At 36.8% G+C, this 17,231-nt stretch overlaps 1 protein-coding gene across 1 annotated transcript in view; it reads right to left on the bottom strand.

The window, feature by feature from the left end:
• The window catches only part of CCDC60 (coiled-coil domain containing 60), a 65,415-nt gene that overhangs the window by 20,952 nt on the left and 27,232 nt on the right, over nucleotides 1-17,231 (bottom strand). Inside the window, exons 3-4 of the mRNA XM_075167277.1 lie at nucleotides 15,357-15,448; nucleotides 855-1,034 (exon numbers count right to left, since the gene is read on the bottom strand). Of these exons, the coding sequence (XP_075023378.1) occupies nucleotides 855-1,034; nucleotides 15,357-15,448 (272 nt within the window). The remainder of the gene's footprint in view (nucleotides 1-854; nucleotides 1,035-15,356; nucleotides 15,449-17,231) is intronic.

Raw genomic sequence — 17,231 nt, 5'->3', positions numbered from 1 at the left:
TGTGCTACTTGTTTGCGTTTTGGTCTGGGTTTCATACTAACAAGAAAGAGTTTCTTTCTTACTTTTTAATAGTGGTTATATATTGTTGTCCCACTTTATGACTAGGGTGCGATTGCATCTCAGATGACTCTGGAGACTGAGTTTTCCAAGTTGAGAGTCAGTTCACGGAAGAAAGGTGAATGAGAGGAAGTTGGTACCTGGGAGTGACAAAAGCCACAGCAAACTGATGAGAAAAGACTGTTAGAGATGGATGAGCTTTTGGTGCAATAAGGCTCCAAAGGTGTGTAACCTCTAGAAGAGCTACTCTGTCCTGCTGAGCAAGTATTTAATCATCTCATCACCTAGTGAGGGTTGACAAATGGAAGACAACTACAGCGTTACAACAGGCATTAAAGGTGCACTGAAAAGCCCAGCATGAGCCAAAGGATTGAAGACTATCTAATGATCAAATGGAGAGAAAACCTGAAGAAGGTAGTAAGTAATAGGTCTGAACTAGCGAAGAAACCCACTCTGCAAGCTAAGCCACTTATTCTGCTGAATACAATTCTTGTTTTTCTTAATGCTTGTCGTGGTTTAACCCCAGCCAGCAAAAATAAACTCCACACAGCCGCTCGATCACTCCCCCCGCTCCGGTGGGATGGGGGAGAGAATCGGGAAGGCACAAGTAGGAAAGCCCCCGGGTTGAGATAAAAACAGTTTAATAATTGAAATAAAACTAAGTAGAACAGTAATAATAACAATGGGAACAACAACAATAACAGAATACACAATACCAAGTAATGACAGAAATTGGAAATTGTTGCTTTTTAAAACCACTGCCCTCAGACCACCAAAAGCTCTCTGAGTTGACTTACATGTTTATTTCGTCCTCTGACTCCTCTGCATCAGACAAATATTTGGGTGGCTGGAACTCAGTTCTCCATCTCATGCCCTGAGCCTGCTGGGCTGCTTTCAGTGTGTTCTTCCTCTCCAGTGATGCTTGGTGAAGTATATGAAAGTATTCTCCACCTTGCTTCACAGAATTGATATGATGCCTGCCAAAAATCATCACAAGTTGGTCAGTGTACTAAAGACACACTATCAAATTGATTAATTTCTCTGTTGCCCATCAACTTAATTTTTAACAGAGATTTCACATTCTTCTATATTCAAGAGTTCAACATCAGTATTTCCTTCTGCAATATGATAACAAAGGACAACAATTCCCCAGTATGAACTGGGAGATCTTTCCCTTACCTGTTTCAGCACCACACAGGTTAACTATTGGATGTCTTGAACTCAGCATCACTTTGTCCACTACTTGACTTAAAAACTCCCTGCCTAATTCTAATTTATAGCAGCCAATTGACCACTGGGCCCCTCATTGTCTTAACTCAGTTGTCACAGCCTGACAGGCTCTGCCCTGAAGCTACCTGTTAGCTGCTAAATTCCACTTGCTGTCAGAAGAGTGCATTGTTAGTAACAGGGGAGGTGCCAGTGAAGCCTGTGAATGAGCTGAAGACAACGGGCAGGGTATTACTGCAAGAGAAGAAAATAAAGAAGAAACCATAATGCACTCCCTGTAGGATGACAACAGAGATGTATAAAAGGAAAAAAAAAAAAAAAAAAAAAAAGGGTGAGCTGGGGCAGTGAAAGGGATATGGCACACAATTACTCTACAGCCTTTGATTAAAATGTTAGCAAGAACATAGCAGCTGATCCAAGCCAGACGAGCATACCATCCAGGCATAGGACACATCCCTTTAAGTTAATGTGTTGCTGACTTTTGAATCAAGTGTCATCAGGTTGTATTGATTCTTTCAAACACAATCTAGGCTTGAAAGCTCATTTGTTTTACTGACAAGTAATAACTCCTTTTTCTTACCAGACATGAATTAAAGCACCTGAAGGTCATATAGGGTGCAAATTTCAGGCACCAAATTCACTGCTGCTCAAGGGGAGCAGTTTACTCCCTCCTTGCTTCCCTTGATGAAAAACCACTTGCACAATTTAATGGGTTTGGGATTGGGTTTTTGGTTTTGATGACATTATTTTTTAAGTTCAGCAACTATAAATACAAGCCTGAAAACATTTCCAGTTCAGGTAGATAACCTGTCTGCTAGATATTTCTATACTAACTTTGGAAAAAGAAAAAAAAAAGCTAAAGAAAGTAAGATGTCCCTAATAAGAAATGCTGCATGCTTTAGAAAAACATAAGGATTTCAGGGTCAGACCAGCTTAATGTTTTTCATAAGAACCTAGTATTTTGCATAACAGACTTCTCTTAGAATACTAGAAAACGTTTAAAGGCCTCGAATTCATGCTTTATGTCCTTTTCCAGTAGTTTTCTCTCTCTCCTTTCTGCCCACTATCAAGATATTTGTATGTAAAAATATTTTTTCCCCTTCGTAGTGCTTTTTCTACATTTCTGCACGCACTAGTGTAAGTATTCCTTCTAAAAGATCAAAGTCCCTGCTGTAGCTGTGTATTATAATGCCATAAATAGTGAACAATGAGGTTATTACATGAATCAGACAAGTGGTAGAGAAAGATAATTATAAACTAGAAAGTTCTTTTACACTAACAGTCACAACCAGTATTATTGGAGAAAGATGCAGAAATGGCAAGTAAAATCAGTACTTTTTTTTAAGGTTTATCTAATATTGAAGGCTTTAATGTGTGTATACCAAAATCAATGATCACTCTCATATACCCATAGGAATAGGAAACTTTACGCACACTTGTGAATGAACATTTTTAGTCTATGACTTCCTTGAAGTCCCAGGTATTACAAAAAGTAGCTCTACAGTCTCCAAGCATGGGGAAAAAAAAATAATTAACAGAAATGCAGCTGTAATAACTACCCGATTTAAACAAAAAAAATCCTCTCATCATAGAATTATTTCTGGGATATTTATGAATGACCCTAAAGGTTCACGGACTCTCGTCAGGAAAACAGTAAAATAAATCCAAACTTAAAATACAGAGATGACCAACGTACTTTTCTACACTGTAGATTTACAGTATATTGCTGGAATAGGACATCAAATATTTCTCCATTTAAATTCCAGCATCACAATACCCTGTTTATACAATATCTTAATAAATTTAGCTGGGCTGCCTATTTGACAAGTAGGTGAGAATTGCTCATTAAAATGCAAATGTAATCGAGATGAAATTTGGAATACATTTATTAAAGTAATTGAGCTTCAGTCAACTGTAGTCACAACACAGATTTTCAACCGCCGTTCAGACAAAAGGATTTATCTTATTTTTCTATCTTTATCAGCATGAAAATTAAGAGAGTTTCCTGAACAGTAATGATGTACCATGGAAAACTTCAAGTTTTCTCTACAGGAATATATTATTATAGATCAGGGTCATAGAATCATAGAATCATTAAGGTTGGAAAAGACCTCTAAGATCATCGAGTGCAACCGTCAACCCAACATACCATGCCCACTACACCATGTCCCTAAGCACCTCATCTACACGTCTTTTAAATACCCCCAGGGATGGTGACTCCACCACTTCCCTGGGCAGCCTGTTCCAAGGCCTGACCACTCTTTCAGTAAAGAAATTTCTCCTCATGTCCAGTCTAAACCTCCCCTGGCGCAACTTGAGGCCATTTCCTCTCGTCCTAATGACATGTGCAAAGGAGTAACCCAGTAGTGTACTACACATACAGAAGCAGGCGTATTTTTAGTGCTTGGTGTAACTATGTACTTATTAAATTACTCTTTAAATCCTAAATCAAGGTCATCAGTTAATTGTAATACAAGGCCATTAAAGTATTGGGGAATTGAACTTTTGCTGCTAAGATCCAAGATTCTTGGTGCCTTTCTTTGCATAAGAAATGACTCACATAAATAAAAGGAAATCATAAATTTGTCTTAATTATAATTTACATGCTAGAAAAACATTAAGAAGCTATAATAATAATGCCAGAAACCTTTGCATCAGGGTAAAGACAAGCTAGATATTTACCAGGTTTTTTTACCTTCTGTTTAAATATACCTTATTTAAGTACATTGGGTCATCTTCACTAAATTCAAAGGAGTCATACTAAGGATGTATTTGTCCCAGAAGATCAAATTTTACAGTTAACAACCTCACATCTACTGTGTACGCAAACAAATTCTGTGGGAGATGGTTTACTAAAGGAACGACACGCACTCCTGAACATGTGGTGCCAAATCCCTGCTCAGGTAAGCTGGTATAACTCCAGCCTGAATAGAATTGCTAGAAAGATGGGCAGAAGGCAGCGCACCCATGTGGCTGTCCCTCTACTAAGCAACTGTATTCAATGCAGTGGGTGGTGTTTCCGGGATGCTTCAGTCTCATTAACTCTTCCTGCTAATCTCCCTCTGTTGCAGTCTATTTATACCAGCTTGGTTCTCTGTCTCTCTAAGGCTGAACATTATAGTATGATCATGGTGGACAAAAATTGTGAGCTGTAAGTAAAATAACTATGTATCTATCAAACAATTTAACTACATACATATTTCTCTGATCATGGAAACTGTTAGCCACTGTTTCATAAAATGGCTTATTCAATTTTCTTATCTTAATGGATACAGCCTTCATATCAACAAAGCTAATGACAGAACATCTCCTGCTCCAGATGCTATACAGAAAGAATTTAGCCTTTTCCAGAGGCTTATAGCCAATTGTAAATATAAGTGAAACCAACGTGGCATTGCTCTGAAAGCCACTGAGAGCACAGGCTTTCTGAATGCCATTTCCTATATTTTCATAAAAGCATTTCAATCTGCATCTGCAACAACTCCCTGCTAGGCCAATAAAAGCTCCTCTTTGGGCACAGGGCCAGACCCTGCTGAGGATGTTGCAAGGTGAATATCATCTGGGCACTGCCTGACTTGTTGCACTAGTAAAAAACTATGGGGTAAGGCTTCCCAGGTGAAAAGCAAGTGCAATTTTATGCACACTGCCACTTAAAAGCATTGAGTAAATATTTTCTATAGCAGAAAAAGTAATACAAACAACAATCCATTTCTGTATAAAACAGAAAGCAAAGGAGGCAATAACTTTGAAACTCCAGTAAATACAGCTAAACTGTATTCTGAACATTACAGACTAAAATCATGGATTAAAATCCAGTATAATTCTTCTAAACGAACACTTAGCATTATTTGCAGCCATGCCATCATGAGCTGTGATCCCCTCACAAGTCTCAAATGAGTCTGATGAGTATTTGGATCCTGAAGAATTCAAAGAAATTCCACTGAAGGAAGCAGTGAAAGCAGCAAACTTGCTTCATTTGAATTAAAGTTGCAATCTATGCCCTTACCTAGTTTTAGGGGGCACTGTGGTACTGGAGGGTCTGTCTTTTTGAACATATAATAAAATGGAAGTTCTGACAACCTGAAGTTATTAAGGACCCTGTGGTAATCTCTGCAGGAGCACAACCGTTAACACCTGCATTCTCATCAGATGTTACTGTCCTCAATGCTGTTTCAGTTGGAATAGGACACTTTTTTTTTTTATCATTCCACTCCCCCAAAATACTATGTTGTGTATATGTGCTTTAACACACATCAGACTCCATTTGAGCTGTTGCAGCATTCTAATAGCTGCAGTAATTCTTCTATGTCCCTTAACTTTCTGACAAGGTGCTGTAACACCTAAATAGCTAATAATTGTAAAACAGCAGGAAATGCCAAGATAAAAGAAAATCTATATGCACACAGTGCTTTTCTTATTTACAAAGCACACACAGAACAACAGGAGAGCAAACTCTGCATTTCTTGTAAATTGTCAACAGTGATACTGATTTATACCAGTGGAGAACCTGTTCCGTTCTCTTATCCGTAAATACTGGAGCTGCTGACCATTTCACTCAGTTCTTTAGTGCCTTACATTCAGTGTTGTAATCTATGCCAGTATGTCCCAAATTTATTTACATTAAGACTGCTTCACACCTTTCCTGAGTGATGGAAGGCAGTCTCATTGTAAATGAGAATTAGTGCATTGTTCAATTGAAATACGCTCAGTGAGTTATTACAAGATGCATACACTACCCACCTTCTGGTATTACCAAAAGCCATGGAGTTAAGTTTACATGGTGATGAGCCTGAACTAGCAAGTCCTACTATTGAGCTCTGCATTTGGGTCATAACCTGAAAGCTTAGCATGTGGACAAGAAAAAGCAGAAAAAAAAATTGCAACTATTCACAATTAAGATGTAGATACTACTGTAAATTAATTACGAATTCTGGTTTGGTAGTGTTTACAGCCAAGTTAGAGATGCAAATGTATAGAGATGCCTCATGTTAGATGAGGCAATGGAGAATCGGGAACACACTGGTTGCTATTCCTATTTAATGGTTGAATAATTACACAGTAAGAACCAAATGGGTAAATATTCATACATCTAGTCATCTTAAATTCAGTGAAGACCAGGTGATAGTGACATTTAAAATCTGTTAAATGTAGTTACTAACCCATAGAAACTCAGACATATGTGATCATCTACCATACTGATGCATTAACCATTCTGGCAAGGAACTAAAGCAGTACCATATCAACATCTGTCTTGAGTAGTTGAAGACATACAGACAACCTGGAATATCCACATTATTTCAGATGTAGATTCCCATTTCATTCTGCTGCAGGTGAGTACAATATTCTGTACTCAAATGTCTCTGTTTAAAAAACAAAACCAGGATCTGCATAATGGGAAAGATGCATATTATAACATGAAAATCTGACCATGAAGTGAGTCAAGAAACAAGTAGAGTTAAAATAAGACATGAGTAAATTTGTGGTATGTTCACAGAAAGTTGTGCAGCAAGATATAAGGATCTTCAATAGTCAAAACAGCACCCCACACTATTACAAAAGGTGTCACCAGGTGAATGTATTAACGTATTACTGCATATTTAAAGATGTCTCAGAGTGGTTTTCAATTAACTACAAAGACATTAAAATATAGAAGATGCTGCTTCCATTGTGAAATTAGGCAGAACCTCTTCTTTAAAAATGAGAAGCACAAACACATTTGGTTACCTGGAGGTACAAAGAACAACATACCAAAAAACTGGCTTATTTTTAGTTGGAAATGTGTTCTTCTCAACCTAGAAAGAATGGAGGGCAGCAATTTCTCTTTTAAGAAGTCCCAGAACACAAGAACATGCACACACACCCACCCCTCCACTTGTGCCATGCTGTAACTCCCATTCCTGTTGATCTTCATATAAAAGTTTTCTTTGGGGTAGGCACATTTAGGTTTCCAGCTCTTGGTGTCTCTGAAGAAGTACATAAACAAAGGTGAGTGGGGGACGTACTTCCAGAGCAGCACAGAGAAGACAGCTTTGTACTGATAAAGGGCAAAAAAAAAACAATCTATGAGATTTCAAGGCTTTGCTTTAAATTCTTCTCCAAAAAGCTGTGGGGAAAGCATTACTAAAACTTCAAAAGAAAAAATAATCTGGAGATCTCTGGGCTTTCCATTTTCTTGCTGTAAGAATGTACAATAACAATTTTATGTTCATATTACTGATAAAAACTCACTGCTTGTTAAGTGGAACTTCACTGAGGTCCCTGATCCTCTACCAGGAAATACTCTTGGTTTAAGATTTTCATGTGAAAGTAGAAACCATTCTTCATGATCTAGTGTCTTGCCTTACCACAAGAAGGTATTTACAGACCAATGACATTTTACTACTAAATAATGGAAAACCCATTTTAAGTGTTAGCTTTGTTCAAACATTCAGTGAAAATGTGTCATTTTGTATCATAATATGTGGGATTAGACTGTTGTGTTTAGATAGATAGTAAAATCTAATAAGCAATGAACTATTTCCACTTATGAAATTTCAAACATAAACAAATATATTTTTGCACAAAAGGAAAGGAACTGAGACTCAAACAATCAGCCTGGAAAGGCAGAAATGTTGATGGGAATAGCAGTCTTTTCAGTGATTGATGATAATGATTCACACATCCATACACTTAAATGGTTGTCTTTGCCCATGACTGCTGTCTAATTAATGTGAGCCATCATTCACGTAAAAGAAAATTTTTGCTTCTGCAAAAAAAAAAAAAATGCTGCAAACTGCCAGCAGTGACAGTGCTAGAAACATGCCAATTAGAGTGATTTCTGCCAAGCAGCAAAAGGGCACAAAACACTGGTTTCCAAGCAACTGACATTATGAAGTATTAAATACATTGAAAACTAATATTGGCAGATAAACATTTCACCTTCTCAGTTAGTACTGCCTCAGTCTCTTCTTTGCTTCTTCACTCTATGTTGCTTCTCCTCCCTGCTTTTACAGACTCCACTGTATCTTCCAGTAAACCATATGCATTAAGGAATGCCAACTTATAATCTCTAAACACTAACATCTTTTTTGTCTGCATATATTAGAATAAGATTTGTATAGATTCACAGGTAAGGACAGACAAGGTCATGACCAAAACTCAAAAAATAACACATTTCTTGCCATTTAAAATCTTCCGGTAGTAGCTGCTATTTCAATCACAAAATTTAAACGGTTTTGTATTAAAGTCAGCTACACAGCTACTAGCAGGAAAAGAAGTAGGAGAAACTGCTCTTCGGGTCAGTCAGTCAGTCTAACTGTCGTTGCAGGCATAAAGAATGCATTAGTAGAGGCTGGGCTTTCTGCATGCAGAGTGTCTTTGAGAGATCTGCCTTCAGGAAACTTGAACCATTTTAAAGAGCTATCCAGTTTCTAATTTAAAACATAAAAAGCAGCCAGTTGAATACTGTTAAACTGCCAGCAGTTTGACATTTAATTTTCTTTAACTAGCACAGCACAGTGAAACAGATGCATGGAAGCCATTTTCTTCAAACTACGGGAAATGCAGTAACAGAGGTTTAGCATGCCCTTTTTTGCAAGTAAAGGCTTGACTGGCTCATGGAATGGCATGGACACTTCCCCTTTGAGCTTGCTGCTCAAAGCTATGGATTCCTAGACATCATCGGCTGAGGATGACCCCAACTTGTCATTTTTACATGGGCACCTATGCTTAGATGACTGTCACTGCAGAGTTTCCAGTTTCTATCACCTTTCTTACCTCCTTTTTACACAAAGAAAGTATTTTCAGCTAGTCTCATTTGAAGCAATATGCTTATTTTTACGGCACTATTTTTTGTGATGTTTAACAAGAAGAGTATTTCCAGTACACTTGCATGGTCTTGGTGGACTGAGTTAGCTACAGAAGTGATTTATGGCAACCTGCTTTTATTACGGATTAACAACTACAATGCTTTGGTAATCTCTTTTGCTGTGTAACTGTTCCTACATCTTTCTATAATTTATTAGTTATAAAGACTCCTATTTTCTTGGTTCTCATACAATACATCCTCATGCAAGTGTGGATTACTTAACATTATTTCTGGATCCCATTTACAGATGTGTCATTGGAACAAAGCAATAAGAAAAGATCTCCCTCAGAGCTGAAGGTAATTTCAAAGGGGCTGTGCTTCTTAAGTTTGCTTAGTTTTAGTAAGAATAGCAAAAGAAATGAAAACATAATTCTTAGCTCAAAGCTGAAGATATTTGAAAGCTCAAGGACAAAGGTGGTGTCTTTCCTGCCATACCGTATTCCACCCACTGAAGTACTTATTCAAGTAAGTCAGAGCTACTTTGTATCTACATGGGCACCGTCCACTGGAAGTAAGATGTATTGATCTACAAAGCAAGAGGAATGATCATTATCTACAGATTTCCCAAATGGTTTTTCATTTTATGCTGCACAAAGACAAGCAAATTCCTTCCTACATTTTAATACTGTGTATAGGTAAAATGGTATCTGAGAGCTGACAGCTGTCTCCCTAAAGTGGCTGGGTACAACTCATCAGTAGGGAAGAGCTGGTATGACTTTCTACTTGGGACTAATGACTGATAGTTTTGAAAGATGGGTAGTTTGAGCAACCTCTGCGTTATGTCATCATCCTCTTTTATATCATCATGAGGTCTCAAGAAAGTGTAAGAGAATATTACTGAGAGGAGGTATGAGGTCATAATTATAAGGTTTATCTTCAGTTTAATTATGCTTTTAATGTGTAAGGTAGGATGTTAAAGCTTTATGAATGCAGCTAAGTCTGTTCCGGTAATGAGTCTTCAAACATTTTTGAGATAATTTTAAAATTCATACTGCTGTGCTATGTCACTGTGATCATTAAAAAACTTCCTCACAGTTTGTTCCATTATACTCTTTCATACAAACAAGCTGCAAGATCACAGGCACTACTTCCTGTGAATACGTATCAATTAACGTCCAATTAAGACAACTGTTGGGTGTTCCTTTTCAATCAGGAAAAGGAAAAGCAGCAAAAACCAAATCCACAAAGGTCATTTGTATTCACTGACTCCCTGTAATATGTATTAGCAAGCTGCTCTGCTAGCCTGACTGCTTTAATTGAAATTAAAAGTTGCTGCCCTGGAGAAGAAAACAGTTTTCTTCTTTCTTTCTTGCATTTTCCACTCTGCTGCTTTTTTCTAAAATAGCTCCTTTTCTATAGTCTGAAATTGTTACAAAGGAGTATTGCTGACATGTCCTTTGGTCCAAAGCAGCAGTGGAGTCATTCTCACTTGAAATTATCTTTTCCTGCAACTTCATATCTCAATATTTGGTTAAAAAGTCTGTGGGTTTCTTTGCTCTTCTTATGTTATTTTTTTTACATGCAGATTTAGTCAAAGTAACATTGTGTAAACACTCAAGATGAATGGCTAGCACATTTTCATTGTTAAAAGGTCATACAACAATACTTGAAGAATTTCCAGGCTTACAAAATACAATAAAAATAAAAAAAAAAAACAACAAAACAAAAACCAACAGTTAATGTATACCTTTGATTTCCAGATATTAAGTCTGTTGGATATTTTTCTGCATACTGGGTCACTTGGCTACTGTACATTTGAGAAAGCATTAGAGAAAATGAGTTCATATTTAAAAGAAAAAAAAAAAATCTGTTTCCCTGACTTTTCTCAAGCAAATTTCTCTATGGCCATTATAGCTCATATCATACTTCACTTCCAAAATAATAATATAATATGTGGGATTCATGATTTAATTGCCACAGTAAATAGAATAAATTATAGCAGGTGTGTTACAGGATCACTACTGGGATTACAAAGTAAAGAATGTATGGTATTACACGATATGACAGGGAAACTTCATTTGAGTATTTATTCAGACAACAGCGCTTTCCAGAAACTAATATTAAAGTGACCACTGCCTACGCAAAAGCAAAAAGGCACATTTCTCCTGAGTGTACCAAGCTTTGAGTAGGCCCTGACCATGCTAAACTTCTGATCTTCAAAAAACAAATATGTGTAAAATATATCATTTACTGTGCAGTAAAAAGTAAATATACATTTATTTGTGCAGTAGCACAAGATTAAGTCTTCCCTTTCTTCATCTTCCATCTGTTTCAATTGTCCTGGAAAACTTGTGGTCAGGAATATTTCCACCCAGGCATTTGAAATCACATGAAGCTAGTTTTGAATGCCACTGTGAATTAAATTTATGGGATTAGAAGATGGGAGAGTTGGAGATGCTTTAAGAGGTAGGTATTTTCTTACTTATCAGCACTTCAAACTCTGCTTGGGATATTAAAGTGGAGTTGGGTTCTTTCCATCTTCCGCATCAGCATTAAAAAGGATTCTGCAAGCCAAATTAGATATTTAAGAACAATTGAACATCATCACTATCCTCTGTGGGTGTGGTGCAGGTACAACTGATCAGGTCATAACAGACAATTCTGTTGATAATGTACATAAAGGAATATAATCTTGTTTGTCCCCCTAGCTATATTGGCTTCTGGAGGTGAGAAGGAATGAAAGACTAAAGTCTGGGGTTTTAATCACTCAGAGAAAAGATATGACATCAAAACACATTAGGATCAAATCTATTCACATCATTAAAAATCTACGTTTAATGTAATTTTGCAGATTGCATTACCATTAAAAATTCAGTGGAAGGCAAATCTGCATTTATCATAATGCGGTGCAGGAAACAAATGTCTTTAGTTAAAAGTAGGCTAGACTAAACACTTCATCTGTTATAGGAAACAACTGCACTCACTCAGAGTAATGGGCTGGATCTCTTAAGAAGTCTTTCCCTGGAGCTTCTAATTTAGTAGGCCAATTTTGAAAATAAAAATAAAAATAAGAGAAACAGAGGCACCACTGAAGACTAGAAGAATAAGCAAGGCACTTACCTACCTGAGACACCCAAGTTCCAACTGTAGCTGTTCCAGTGATAACTAATCTTACATCCCCAATCTGACTTTCATAATTTACATATGAGAGTAATATTTATCCACCTCATGCCTAGCAGTGCTGCAGAGATGAATAAGACAATGCTTGCATGTACTTGAGTGCTAGGCATTGTAAGATTTATCAGACTAACATCCCTAAAAGCATAAGGTAATAAGATTAAAAATTTAAAAAAATAATTTAAATGAAAACGGTAAGAAAAAATATGCCCTTTATGTAAAAAAAAAATTTTGTTTTCACTAACAAAAGCAATCCTCATTCACACTCTGCCATCCATATCAATTTAAAAGCTATATGTTTATGCAGTGCGTTTAGTTCAGATACATTGCCTAGTTTCCAATCCCAATTTACACTTTACTTGACAGAGCTGCAGAGGGGTCAAGTGATTTGCACAAAGGTATGCAAAAAGTTAGCTGCTCAGCCAAGAGTCAGGATCAATATCTTGACCCCCCCACCACCATTTCTGACCTCCCCATATAGCACTCAACACAATGCTGTAATAGTCAGAAACAGGGAGCAGAAGAAACAGACCTTGTAGAGAGGCAATCTACTTTTCTCCCTTCTTCTGGCATGGACAAATCATGTCCAACTTCAGTTTGTACCACTGTTATCCTACATGGATCTTCTTTAGCACATGAAAAAGCTAACTTTAAAAAGCATGGCTTTTCATATGCCACTGAATCCTTCAGATTTAGTCCCTACATAAAGGGCCCAAAACACCACCTTATGCAAAAGCAGTGCTGTATCGTGTTACTCGCTATAATCTCGAAGACTATCTAGATTTTTATAAAATCAAATTTAATTTAATAGGTTTCTACAATTACAGGATTAGAAACTCAGTCTTAATCTACTGAATTGGAGAGAATTTCAAAGCTGTGGAAAAGCTCAGCTGATCCTAAACATCGCGAGGTTGGCCAAAGTACACAAAAATGCCATAGAGCTCCTAATGGCATTTCAAAAGTATGTTTCCCAACAAGTATCAAATCAAGACCCCCTCATGTTAACCCACTAACAAAATGACACTTCATTTGTTCAAATTGTAAATTGTAATGAAATGAGTGGTCCAGGTTGCTTCATCCAAATGTCTACAAATCAATTTGCTAAGATTTTAAAAATCATTGATTCATGGTAATTTTCATCCTACAGAACACTTGCAAGTATTTTTTATCCTACTCATTTGAAAATAAAGAATGTAAAGCAATCAAAAGCAAGCTCCAGGCACCTGCAACTCATATATCAAGAAGTAAACTGATCTTTGGCAGGTTATCATCAAAAGAACTTTAACTTGACCTCAAGGAGACAATCCCACTGAAATTTAGCAATAATAATGAACGCAGGCAGTCAAACATAACTAACAGTGCATTTATGGCAAAAACAAGTCATGCTTTACTAAAATGGCTTATCCAACCTCCAAAGTACACTGCATTTATTATTTTGTTTATGGTTTGTTACTATTTTTGGCCAAGTTGATCAAGTGAAAATTCACTAAAAAGAGCATTAACAAAGTGAATAATAAAAATAATTGGGGGCAGAGAAGGATAAAAGGGAAGAATGTGAAATTTAAAGTTATCATGAGTAATTAGTATAAAATTTAGAAATTGCTCTTATGGAAAAATTTGGCAATATTTAAAAACAATACATTATTGTGAAATGTAATGTTCTGATTCCTCTACAGTACTACATGTAAAGAAGCTACTTTTCTCTAACTTCCTTGAGTTTTATGCAGTTACAATGTCAGCCAGACAATGCAAGAGCCTAATTTATCTTCAATATATTATGCTAATACAATATCATGTGTTCTCTTGACTGCCATATTTGCTTAGATTTAACCTAATTATTAAGGTTTTATATAGACGTCTGTCTTATTGCTACTTGCTTTAATTCAATTATTTTTATCGAGTGAATGCTCTTCAAAGACTTAAAGTCTAGGAACCTTGTAAACACTTGTGTAATCTGTACCCTGCTGGGGCTGGCAGTGGTAATTTGTCAGTTTTACTTGCAGCAGGCTGTAACTAAACGTTGCCAGATGTAAATTATCTTTTTGTACTACTGCTTGCTGTTTCAGTTGCAAACGAATCTCATTTCTTAGTTTAACATTCACATCAAGAAAGCTAGAAGGTTCCAGGAAAACTTAGAAAACCCTAGAATCACCTACTGCAAGGCTTATTATGCAGTTTAGCAACTGTTTAAGCTAATACTGAGCAAATGGATGAATGGTCTGTAGGCAAGTTTGGAGTGCAATCAGAATGTGTGATTGCAACAGAAAAGCATATTGAAGCCTCAATCTCGTCAACTTAAGCACCACCTGCAGTGACAATGGTGAAACATGGGTGAAAACTCAGCCTAAATACATTTAATAAGAGTATGAGTGCCTAAATGGGAGAATACTCTGGTTTTGTGTGTTGTGGTTTTTTTTTTTTTTAAAAAAAAGACCATAAGAAATTACCTGCTGGGACACAAGTTTGTGTCTAGTGGTAATAGAAAATACTCTCTAGGAAAAGCATGCACACCCGGCTACTTTCTGTGGTCAGTCCCATAAAATAATGGTTGCTGTCCAAACTCAACTGGCTAAAAGGTATATAGGATCCCAAATCCACGTCCTATTATAACAGCTCGCTACCCATCAGATACGGGGCACAAAAATAAATTCCTTCCTTGTCAGCGTCTTCCTGAGACTCAAGTTGGTTTATTCCAAATGAGTCCATGCAGGTATTTCTATAATAGTGGTAGATATTTTCATTATGATTTTCCATCACATAGTAGGCATTATATGTCCTAACATTGCTCACTTTTGACTACTTTATTACCTGACCTTGGCACAGCACTGTGTCATGCAAAAGACTGCAAAGAAGTAACCACCACCTTTATAAAGAACACTAAAACAATACAGTATTGATATAGACAAGAGCTATCAAACAATCATTCTTCATACAGCACTGGCAACATTTTGAGTATACATAAAGCCTAGAAAGGAAGAATTGTAAACCATCTTTTCTAAGTTGTTAGTACAGTTGATTATTTTGCCTATAATCCAACTGCTGCCACTACAGCAGCAAAGATTCCTTTAGCCTTGACCTGCCCATTTCTGTGTGCTCTGGATTCCCTTACCTTGAACGAGCTAGAGCTTTACTAAGAGCCCTCAGCTTCTTTCCTGTTTCTCTAAATGGGGAGAGCCTCTTCACTGGTTCCGGTGGATCAGACTGAAAGTGATCAAATTGAAAATAAATATTACAGTATTAATTAAGAAGCGCTTAGCATAGAGAAGGTATGTGCAGTCTCAAGGTTCAGTTTTAATCACCAAATATTTTCTGAGATGGTCATCATCTGGGACAGCATTGTGTCATTTCACAAGCATGTAAACAAGTCTTACATACTGCTGTGCATGCCCGTGTATACATGTGTTCCAACACCTTTTAACTCATTAGCTGACTTCAAGTTTGACAGAGATCTTTACAGGCAGTTAAGCACCCACAAGCTTCATTAAACTATGAGACAGGAAGAAGAGATTTTTCAATGGCCTAGACTTAAGGAATGACTGCTGTGAGTGCTTATGCATTAACAAACTACAAAAAGCATGCATGGGAGAAAAATCTTTTAGAAGTCCCAACCCAGAAGAATTTTCAATCAGACTCAAAACAAGGAGATTGACATTTGTAAAAAACAAAACAATAAGAGAAGCTCCACAGACATAGCTGGTTTTAGAACACAAAACATTGTTCAAAATGCCTGCAACATTTTTTCTTCCGAGCAGCTATGGAACTGAAATACATGAGAGATGAAAGCTTATATTTGTTGTTGAAGTAGCCCTAGCTTAGAAGTACCCTTGGGGTTTCCAGAGGACAGCTGCATTGATTTCATAGAATTATGATTGCATGCTGTGCACATGCAGTGTTTTTGCATGTGTTAGGTAATAAAATATGTAGCTGAGGCAGTGCTCAATGCACAAAAAGTATATGGTTAAATTGCTATCCATTGGGAGGCATAGTGCTGGTGTGCAGAGACTGAGGTGCAGCCTAAAGTATTCCTTGAGGCAGTTCCTTGCATTTTGTAAGTATCCTAAAGTGTCCAGAAAAAATAAATTTCCGGTAAAGGAAATAAAGAAGATCCTTCATTATGCACCTGGGCAAGTATGCAATAGGATATTGCAGATCTCAGTTGGATCTGTAGAGAAAATGCTCGCCTACTCAAGAGGCTGCAACTCTTATTTCAAATCTTTAGGCACATCTGAGTGTATTGTTTTTGACCGCTGAAACAACCGATGCTCTGTATGGACAACAGCTTCTATGATAAGATTGAGCTGCATCCTTCCCCTTTCTTAGTATGTTTTTAACTTTAAAAGAACACTCTGGAAAGTGCAAACAAAAGAAAAGACTTCTTACTAATGATATGCATGGATAAAAATAACAACTGTAAATGAGAACTGAAAAAAGAAAAACGATAAATGAATGTGTTGGTGGAATGTTTCTGGTATTCAAGCCAGAGTGCTTCTGCTAGTAAAACAGCTGGCACAGCTGCACCTTTTAGCAGGACTTCCACAGCACATCTTACTTTTCAACTTTGTTAGCTTCCAAAAATCTGACTGATTTGAGTTAGATAAAAAGGAAATTAAATAGTGTTGTGATAGGTGAGCTATTACTGGATGCTGAAGTCAGGCTAACATCTGTGCTTTCTTCCTTAAAGAAAAACTTTAAAAAAAGGATTTAAAAAATCATTAGTGTTAGTTGTCAGTTTTCATACAATTGCAAATGTACCATCCTTTCTCTTTTGTTTACATTTTCTTCTTCTCTTTTATAGAAAAATTATGATCAAATCAGCTGCCTGGCATTCAGTTTTCTTCTAAAGAGAAAGGAGATGGATCAGATTTTAAATAAGCTAACAAAGACAACATATGATGAAAATTAAATCTTTTTGCTGAATTATCAGATAAAATTCACGCAAAATGTTAAATGCATACAGAGAAATTAAAAAGTGTTTTAATTCCAA

This window comes from Calonectris borealis, chromosome 18, assembly GCF_964195595.1.
Source record: "Calonectris borealis chromosome 18, bCalBor7.hap1.2, whole genome shotgun sequence".
NCBI classification, from domain to species: domain Eukaryota; kingdom Metazoa; phylum Chordata; class Aves; order Procellariiformes; family Procellariidae; genus Calonectris; species Calonectris borealis.
This window is presented reverse-complemented; position numbering and strand designations above follow the sequence as displayed.